Consider the following 10846-nt stretch of genomic DNA (forward strand, 5'->3'; position numbering starts at 1 on the left):
TAGCGTCTACACAGCCAAACCGCAATTTCGAAATAAATTCGAAATAGCGGAGTGCTTATCTCAAATTTGGTAAACCTCGCTCTATGAGGAATAATGCCAAATCCGAAATAGCAAATTTTAAATAAGTGCTGTGTAGACACTTATTTCAAAATAGGGGGCCTCCAGCCTTCCCAGGGTGCCCTAGTGGCCACTCCAGCCTCAACCAAGAACACTCCTCTCTCTCCTCCACTCCCTTGTTGCCTGGGTAAAATACAAAATGGAGTCTGAAAGGTTCTTTTTCCCTCAAAGCAGTTTTCCCGCCAAAAACAAGTAAAGGAAGGCTGTGCACCCAGCACTAAACCTGTGCACTCAGCACCAAAGGCTGTGCACACCGCCCAATTGCCTGCGTGCGCACCCATTCTTTGCACACGGCACCTAAGTTTTATGCACCCCGCTCTCTTCATGGTTTTCCCGCCATAAGATGTTTATATACCCTTGTCAAAGAGCATTCGTGTTCTTTGGCCCCCTTGATGTCCTGTGTGTGCGTCTGTGCTGTGATCATCATTGCCCTGTGTCATCGTCTACCCGGAGGAGGCCAAGGTTCCAGCCTGCAGTCTGACAAGACTACCCATTGCGAGTGACGTTAATTGGAATAAGGGAAGCCTTTTCCGCTCCCACTAAGACTTTGGGACTTATAACTGTCTTGCTTACGGATACTCGGACAGGATCCGGTGCCCACCAAGCGTCAGCTTGCAGGAGGCGAGAAGCATCCATCGAGGGATCGCTCCGTTTGTCCTCCCTCAAGGCTTCTCACTAGCCGCGAGGTTGTAGGTCACGGACATCGAACCTCAATCGCCGCATAGAATGTAATGTATACCCTTGTGTGTGTGGGACTCTTCTATCTTCTTTTCCAGGGTTAGGGTGGGACTGTTGCTGAGTTGTATGCTGTTTGCTGATGTTTAATCTTGCATTTAAAATACATGGTTTGGCCCTAAATTCTTGTTGTTTGGTAATTTCTAAGCTGTTCCCCTGGTGATTAGATACAGGATACCAGGCCGAATCTGGCTTCTGTGGGAGGGCACCTTAGGCTTTAATTAAATTGCATAGCCCATAGCACAGCAATTGTTTACCCCAGCTCTCCGGGTAACAGTTTGGCGACCGCGGCAGGACCTGGTGAGAAACAGCTTTGGTTTCCGCCAGGGCCTAGGCCCACTCCCACTTATAGGAGTGGAGCCGGAGACAAACATCAGCAACAGTGAGCAACGAGATACGGTCCAGTGACTCGGGGTGGGCATCTTCCCCGGGCCCCTATCCCTTTTTCTTCTGTCAGAGAGTGATATCGGGAGTAGCAGAGTGGGGACGCCCCTCTGGAACCCGATTCACCATACGGCAGCAGGCTCCCAGCCTGGCTGGCCAAGGGCTAGGCCCAATCCCCGGGAGCAGTTGGTTGGAGTAGGCCGCGGACCTACTTCCGGGTTTTAAACCCCTTCGCCGCTTGCCGCTTTTCGGGCGAAGCAATATAACTACTCCTCTGTCGTTGTAGCGTTTATTGTTGGGTGTTTTTGTGTATCGGTTTTCTAGCAAGACACCTCCGGCAGGCTTTGAGCAGTCAAGCCTTGCTATAACCAGGTGCCTTGGTTTTCTTTAGTGGAGGCTGGGTAAGCAGCCTTTACAGCAATGGCGGCACCGCAGCTTTTCGGCACCGAGGGATGGAAACCGGCGTACAATAAATTGTCTGTTGAATATGCTGTAAATAGTTATGGAAAGGGAGCTAATCCCTGGGTGGATGGGTCCTTTAAAGGGGAAGATTCATTGGAAAAGTTTACTAACTTATGGGAGAAGTATATGGGAGCAAAACCTCAGCCTAAACGTAAACACCAAAAGCGGGCACTGCTGTATGGGCTAGCAATGACAAGCAAAGAGCTTGCCTCACAGCTTAAAGAGCTAAAAGCCAGATGTAATGAAAAGGAAAATCATTTAGTAGAGGTAGAGAATGCATTAGCAAAGAAGGTATCAGAATTAGAGGTTAAAGACTCCCAGGTTCAAGGTTTAACAGTTAAAATTTCTGGTTTAGAAGGTAAATTGATGGAATTAGAAGAAAAGAAAAGTAAATTAGAAAGAACCATACTAGAGCAGAATGAACAGCTTACAGATAATCAAGCAGTTATTAGACAGCTTCTAAAGGAGGCTAGTAGCTCCAAGGTTGCTGGAGACCACTCACAGTGCCAGTTGGAAGTTACTAAGTTAAAACAACAGCTAGGGATGGCTAAAGGAGTGGTAGCAGCAATCCAACCTAAATACCATCAGGTGGATTGGTTGGGAGACTGTGAGGAAGAATCTTGTTTTCCTTCTGCTCCCCCTCCACAGTATCAAGGAGGGGAAGACTGTAAGGAGTTAGCAATTATGGCTCCTATCACCACAACTAGGGTGCAGTATCCTGGACAACCAGGCCCTGTTATAAAACAAGAACAGCGAGTGCTAACTCCAGAACAAGCTCGCGCTTTGGGAAGGACTATAGGGCCATGTAACCGGGAAAAGGTAGTAGACTGGATTGCCAGAGTGTGTGCTACCCCGAATCTGAGCACAGAGGACATTGTTGTTTTGTTAAAAGAATGCATGCCAGTCGAAGATTATTTGGCTTTGCCTTACAAGGTGATTGGTAATCCTAATATAGAACCTAAAGAATTGTTCACAGCTGTCTACAAGGTTTATTTCCCTCAGGAGGATTTGGTGGGAAAAGCTTATTCAGACACCCAAAAGATAGGAGAGAAACCTGATTCTTATATTATACGGAAAAGGACCTTATTTTGGTTATCTAACCCACAGAATGGTCAGGGGGGTGGCGTCTTCTGTGACACTCCTCAATTTCGGCGGATGTGTTATCAAGGTTTACTCCCTAGTTTAAAACTGGCATTGGGAGCATATGATCATACCAACGCCCCGCTGTCTCTTTTAGAAGATCAGATAAGAGAAATTTATAACTTACAGCAGTTAGCAGGAGCAGAAGTTAAAAAGGTATCTGCCCTGCAAGGAGGGGGTTTATCTGAAAAGCAAGAGAAAAGGAATCTTGAGAAACCATCTTGTGTGTTGTGGGGGAAAAAGGATGAAATTTTTGTAACCAGGAAAGTTTTAGCACAGAGGCTTTCAAAATACTTACCTTGGGATAAAATCAAAGCCCTAAATACTGATTCCATCTTTAATGAGCTTGTATACTGGGAAGGAAAGACCAAAGCAGATGCGAAAGCAAATAATGAAATACCATCTTGTGCGGCTGTTACGGGATATACTACGCCATCTTGTTGTACGGAAACGCCATCTTGGGATGTACAAGGAGGCAGCCATTTTGAAGAGCGTGGGAACCTAGACCGTGGGAACCTAGACCGTGGGAACCCAGACCGTGGGAACCAGGAAGTTCAACATTGAAGGTGCCAAGCTTCCCAGCCCCATAGAATGGAACAGATTATTCCAATTACATTTGATCTCTATGGAAGACCAACGGTAGATATCATCTACAAAGGGAAGTTTGGATGTTTTCAACAACGAGCATTGGTGGATACAGGGGCTTCCACCAGTCTCATATGCACCAAGCAATTACCTAACCTGAGGAATGTACCAGTGGATTACATCCGGACGTTACAATCCTATAATGGCAAGACTTCTTTAGTGCCATTCATTACTGGAGTTGTTTGTCAACTGGGACCATTACAAACCACCAACGCTATTGGAATACAAGAATTAGACTGCATGGGAATCATGGGCATGGATTTAATACAAAAATTTAGACTAGTTGTAGATTTACCCAATCATTGTATGTATAGAACCAGTGAAAGCAATGATGTGGGAACAATAATATATCCTACCCATCGATTAGGAGCGATAAAAGCGTGCCACAGTTTATCAATGCCCACCTGGGAACCATCTATACAAGCTATTGTTAAACAACATCAAGAGGTATTCGCGCCACACAAATTAAGTTGCGGGAAAGTGAAAACATCAGTCAAAGTATCTGGACCAGACCCTAGGCCAGTGCGCCAATACAAATTTCCTAAAGAAGCAAATGAAGGAATAAAAGATACCATTCAGGCCTTGTTGGCCCAAGGGATTATAGTGAAATGTGAAAGCCCTTGCAACTCTCCCATTTGGCCGGTGCGGAAAGCCGATGGGAAATCATGGAGATTGACTGTTGACTTTAGAGAACTGAATAAAGTAACACCGAGATTGACTCCTGTAGTAGCAAAGTACCCCGAAATAATAGCGCAAATTGCAAGTGGAGCAAAGTGGTTTTCAGTTATCGATATTTCTAACGCCTTCTTTTCGATCCCAATGACTCCAGAATCATGGTACAAATTCGCCTTTACTTACCAAGATCAGCAGTATGCATTTACAAGAGTGCCTCAAGGTTTTCACAACGCACCCACTATTTGTCATAAAGTTGTGTCAAGTTTATGGAAGAACAGTAAATTTGCAGAGCGCATTGTGAGTTATGTAGATGACATTTTAATTACGACTGCCAATCGCGAAAAACATCTAGAAGTACTAGAAGAGGTGTTAAAGCTATTAAAGGAAGCAGGATTCTTGATCAATCCGTCCAAGGCACAGTTGGTCCAACAAAAGGTTACGTACCTAGGGGTGGAGTTAGGAGAAAAAGGAAGGAAGCCAGACCACGAGAGGGTCAAGATGATAGCTAGTCTTCCTGCACCAACGGACGTCCATTCATTGCGAATGTTTTTAGGGCTCCTTGGATTCAGCAGAGACTTTATTGAAAACTTTGGAGCCAAAGCAAAGCCTCTATATGTATTGCTTAAACGAAATCAACCATGGCAATGGACTTCTGTTCACCAAGAGGCATTCAAACAGTTGAAACAAGCTTTGATGGAAGCTCCAGCTCTGGCTTATCCTAATCCATCTAAAGAATTCTATATGCAGTTGTCCACCAATAAAGATGGGATTGGAGCGGTCCTGATGCAGAAACAAGGAACTTCCATTAGACCTGTGGCCTATGGCTCCAGAACATTGTCAGAGACTGAGCAACGGTTTTCCACCTGTGAGAAGGAGGTGCTTGCTTTGGTTTGGTCCCTGAACCACTGGGAATATCTTATAGGAATGGCCCCTGTTGTTTTAAAGACGTGTCATTCCCCAGTGAGGTACATTATTTCTGGGCGTGCAAATAATGGTCGAGTGAGCCACCCTCGTCTTGCACAATGGACCTTGACATTAATGAATCATCCAATTGTGGTTGAACATACTAACATGCCAAGTGTCATCCCAGCAATATTATGTCAACCAGTAAAGAGTTCAGAACAAGAAGAACATGAGTGCCCTATCCCAGATATTCGCCCTTCAGAAGTGATGTCCCCTTTTTCTCTAATAGAAAGTTATGATCTCGCCCAGAAGATTACCCCAGACCATATATGGGTAGTGGATGGGAGTTGTCATCGGAAAGATGGAAAGTTAGTAACTGGAGCTGCAGCTCTACATGTCCAATCCAGGAAAGAGATCTTGAAGCCCATTAGAACCATGTCTGCTCAGGCGGCAGAAATCGTAGCCGTAATATTAGCGTTAGAAAACAGCAATTCTGACGTGGATGTTACAGTATGTACTGATTCAGAGTGGGTTCTAAGAGCGCTAGTAGACTGGATGACCATCTGGAAAGAGAGAGGGATGTGTACAACTAACAACAAGCCTGTAGCCTATGCATCACTGCTTAACTATGTATGGAACTTAGCCAAGATGCGTACAGGGAAGACTTACCTATTTAAAGTGAAAGCACACCGTAAAAACCAGGCAGAAATATCTAAATTTAACAATGAGGTAGATCAGTTAGCTAAGACCGCCGCTTCATTGCCTATAGATCAAGCCTGGGAAATGACAGGAAAAGAAGTGGTTCACGAAATCAAACCACCTAATAACTATCCAGATGCAGGTGTCACCGTAGATTTAGTGAAAATGCAAACAATGGATAGAGAAGTAACCACTCTAGCAAAAGAAGGAAAGTATAAGGATCGTCGAATTTTTGTCCATCCTGGTGGAGTAATAATGACTAAAAAAGAGGAGATAGATGATATTCCAACAGTAGTGTTACCAACCGTCCTTAGGCAAGAGTTGATTGCTCTCTCCCATAACCAAGGACATTTTGGGTGTGAAAAGACCATGGACCGATTATCCACAGTAGCTTGGTGGCCTAATATGCAATCTGACACAGAGCATTTTATTCAAAATTGTCTAACTTGTGCGAAAAACAACCCAAAAATGGACCGACACTGTAAGCCAATTCGTCATCAACCGATCCACGGACCTTGGTATCGGCTACAAATCGATTTTATTGGTCCTCTGCCTAAAACTGCAAAAGGAAATTTATACTGCTTGGTAATAGTAGATCCATTTACTAAGTGGATCGAGGCGATACCTACGTGGAATTGCACGGCAAAAACCACCGCCAGAGTGTTATTAAATGCAGTGTTTGCCAGATTTGGGCTGCCCCGTGAAATAGATAGTGACCAAGGCACTCATTTCACCGGTGACGTTGTAAAACAACTATGCATAGCCTTAGGGATCAAACAACGATTCCACATAGCTGGACACCCTCAATCATCAGGGTTGGTTGAGAGATCAAACCGGACGTTAAAAACAGCACTAAGGAAAGTGATTGACTCGTCGGGGAAGAGATGGGATGAAAACATTCCACTGATACTAATGGCCATCCGCTCTACCATAAGTGCAAACGGTTATTCACCTCATGAAGCATTACTAGGAAGATCTATGCGGACGCCAGAACTATGGTGGATACAAGGAGGGGTGCCACCAGATGAGTTTCAGCCCAGAATGATGACCGACAACTATATCCAGAAAATCCTTACAGTCATATCGTCCATACAGTATGACGTAGCATTGAACTTAAAGAAAAATATGAAGAAAATGGACCAGCGATTAGGAAATCAACTGTGTACGCAAGAATGGGAGATAGGAGACCAAGTATTGTATAGGTATATTAGTGAAAAGCAACATCCTCTCAGTCCAAGATGGTTAGGCCCATGTTTCATTATTGGTAAAGCAGGACCTACTGTATACCAAATTGAGATAGTAGCAGGGAAGCGAAAATTAAAGAAATGGTTCCACAGTTCCCAATTAAAAAAGTGGAAACCTAAACATCGACAAGATCCTCCTAATGTTCCGGTGAAAGATGTCCCGGGAGTCAGTTAGCTAATGTTTGTCCTTTTCTTTTCTTACAGAACAATATGGATACTGTTATACTTTTGATTATATATTATATCCAGACGTCATGGGGTCTACTATTTCTAGAAAACGACTACTGGAGATGTACAGCTATCGATAAGCCATTGAGTGAGTGGAACATCCCGAAGACTTCATCCATAATTACTAAGAGGCAGAAGATAACACATCTAGAACAATTCAAATCGCAAGACTTAATCTTGTATGCATTTATGGCACAAGGAAAATGTTACTTCAAGGTCGTAGATGAAAGATCCGGATACCCAGAGTTAACCTTTGCAGCTACCAAACAATCTAAAAAGGTCATCATAAGAACTCTCAATTGGTTTGATATGGGTCTCAACCCTCATGGAAAATGTGACTGGGGAATAGACATAGAGCAAGTAAGATGTACTGAAAAACGACCAATAAGGTGCCTTGTCAACTGTATACCACTCATCAGCAAATGGGACCAAACCAAATGTGTGTTTATGGACATATTAAGTCCCACAGTTGTCAAGCCAGGATCTATGAATATTTCTGTTCAAATAGTCCATATGGCAGCAGGCGTAGAAAAAGTGCCAGTAGTTATATATAGTCCTCATGGTCAGAAGATAACTCGCCAAATTCATTGCGGGATGCACGGACAAACAGCCCAATCTAGTACTCACCATGAGTCGATGTATTGTAAGTGGGAAAACAGAAGGAATATAGTCGGCTATGGATGCCATGGTGACGTAGAAGTAAAAGTAGAAACTTCAGGCACCTGGACAGTTAGAGGACCGTATGAAGTAGTATACCAACTAAAAATCACCGTAGCACATGCACCTACCCTGTCTAATATAGGCCCATATGTAATCAAGAAAGATGTTGCTAAAGTAATGATGATAGAACCAAAATATTCGGTGAAAATAGTAACTATGCCCATGCATATTTCCACCAGCAAGATTAACCCAAATTGTCAATCTTACGTTATCCCTATGTTGAATGGATGGAATAGATGGTTAAGAATCATGGAGCCCGAAATTATAACGAAACGGCCCAAAAGGGATTTGATAGCAAAATTAATAGGAGGAGCAGGAGCGGGTATAGGAGCAGTAAATGCTATAGGTCAAATTCGGATAGCCCAGCAACTAGCTGCGCTGGCAAACAATTTTGTAGATTTAACACATCCCATACAAGATGCTCTGTTAGCTGTAGATAAGCTACAGTTAGATGTTACCAAACTGTTGCCATTATGGGTTGCCATCCAAGAAGCAGATAATTTACAGCTCTTACAGATCATGGAAAATATACAAAGTAACGTGTCACTCGCTCTAGCTTGTATCCAAGCTCAAGCAATACTAATAGATATCGCTAAAGACATTCTACGTGATAGCACCAGTGGGAAAGTACCTGTAGAAATCTCAAAATTGCTTCAACCTTATTTAAATGAGTTTGAAAGAAGTAATCCAGAGTGGTGGTCAGTAATCCACACCAAATATGATTTAAAAGAAGAACAACTTCAAATGTCTATCCTTATGATGAGGGAAGCTCTTAAAGAATATATATACCCTATTGTACCTATTGGAATGTTTGTAAATCATTCTTTGCTGCTTCCGTTGCCAGACAGAATGTGGGCACATATAAAAGAAGACGATTCTACAGTGAGAACTGTAAATCTCCAAGCATGTGTAGAACAAGTCGGACTTGGATATACGTGCACTACCGGATTATGGGAGTATGACCACATCTGTTTTAATCCCGATTTTGGGAAGTGTCACTACGATTTGCACCCCTCTAATAATGACAACAACCATTCTGTTGTGGTTCAGAGAGCAGACGGGTGCATATGTATTCGGAGTTTGTGCCCCCATTTTACAGTAAATACCTATTATAAAGTAGTTAATCCAGGTACCTCTAACTTATGCTTATGCAAGGTGTTTCACATACAAGGATGTGACATAAAGGTGATCTTGTCCAAACCATCAGAAGAGCAATATACTGTTAGTTTGCAGATGATAAGCATTATCGAGCCTGTATCAATTGGTCCTAACCTAAATGCTATGAAATCTTTGTTCCACCACCCTGAGCTTATTGGTTTAGTAAAAGAAATAAATGATTTAGGGAATAGGACTGGGATAATTATACACCACGCTGTTGATAAAATAAGTGAAGTCAGAAAGCATGTAAAGACCACAACAAGTGTAAACGTAAACGCAAATAATTGGTGGGATGTATTTTCATCTTTTAGTGAAATGTCACCTTTATTTAGTTACCCCATGATTGTCAGTTTTGTGTTACATTTTTGTATTTTAGTATATGTGATTGTACTGACTATAGTTGTATGTAAGATGGCTAATCATAAAGTTAGAAATACTTTTGTATTAGAAAGAGGGACAGCTTGACATTGTCAATAATGATTTATGTAAATAGTGTTACCATAAAGGACACTCATTTTGTATTTAGTTATATAATGTAAGTTGTAACTGTAAGAGTGACGGTGTGACATGTTCAGTTCCCTCACACCGTAACACCGTCAAGGAGGGGAACTGTTGCCTGGGTAAAATACAAAATGGAGTCTGAAAGGTTCTTTTTCCCTCAAAGCAGTTTTCCCGCCAAAAACAAGTAAAGGAAGGCTGTGCACCCAGCACTAAACCTGTGCACTCAGCACCAAAGGCTGTGCACACCGCCCAATTGCCTGCGTGCGCACCCATTCTTTGCACACGGCACCTAAGTTTTATGCACCCCGCTCTCTTCATGGTTTTCCCGCCATAAGATGTTTATATACCCTTGTCAAAGAGCATTCGTGTTCTTTGGCCCCCTTGATGTCCTGTGTGTGCGTCTGTGCTGTGATCATCATTGCCCTGTGTCATCGTCTACCCGGAGGAGGCCAAGGTTCCAGCCTGCAGTCTGACAAGACTACCCATTGCGAGTGACGTTAATTGGAATAAGGGAAGCCTTTTCCGCTCCCACTAAGACTTTGGGACTTATAACTGTCTTGCTTACGGATACTCGGACAGGATCCGGTGCCCACCAAGCGTCAGCTTGCAGGAGGCGAGAAGCATCCATCGAGGGATCGCTCCGTTTGTCCTCCCTCAAGGCTTCTCACTAGCCGCGAGGTTGTAGGTCACGGACATCGAACCTCAATCGCCGCATAGAATGTAATGTATACCCTTGTGTGTGTGGGACTCTTCTATCTTCTTTTCCAGGGTTAGGGTGGGACTGTTGCTGAGTTGTATGCTGTTTGCTGATGTTTAATCTTGCATTTAAAATACATGGTTTGGCCCTAAATTCTTGTTGTTTGGTAATTTCTAAGCTGTTCCCCTGGTGATTAGATACAGGATACCAGGCCGAATCTGGCTTCTGTGGGAGGGCACCTTAGGCTTTAATTAAATTGCATAGCCCATAGCACAGCAATTGTTTACCCCAGCTCTCCGGGTAACACCCTGGAGCTCTTAAAGGGGTAGACTCTGGCCATAGTGCCTGTGCCAGCTTCAAGCCTGCCAGCACAGAGCCAGCAGTCACTGCCCCTGACCCAGTGGCCCCAAAACATAAGCCAGAAAGCCACTGGCAGCCAGCCCTCCACCACTCCCCAGGAGCAGTCTGCCAGCTCCCAGGAGCCTGCCAGGGCCTGGAGAAGGCGGGCGTCTTCCTGGTCCAGGGCAGAGATCATGGA

At 43.7% G+C, this 10846-nt stretch overlaps 1 protein-coding gene across 1 annotated transcript; it reads left to right on the forward strand.

Moving 5' to 3' along the window:
- The first annotated feature begins 234 nt into the window (after positions 1–234).
- On the forward strand, positions 235–10609 carry LOC142827230 (uncharacterized). Its single transcript, XM_075921519.1, has 2 exons — positions 235–845; positions 7209–10609. Exon 2 carries the CDS (start codon positions 7215–7217, stop codon positions 9573–9575), a length of 2361 nt encoding a protein of 786 aa, XP_075777634.1. The 5' UTR covers positions 235–845; positions 7209–7214; the 3' UTR covers positions 9576–10609.
- Positions 10610–10846: the final 237 nt, after the last annotated feature.

This window comes from Pelodiscus sinensis, chromosome 2 (assembly GCF_049634645.1).
Source record: "Pelodiscus sinensis isolate JC-2024 chromosome 2, ASM4963464v1, whole genome shotgun sequence".
NCBI classification, from domain to species: Eukaryota; Metazoa; Chordata; order Testudines; family Trionychidae; genus Pelodiscus; species Pelodiscus sinensis.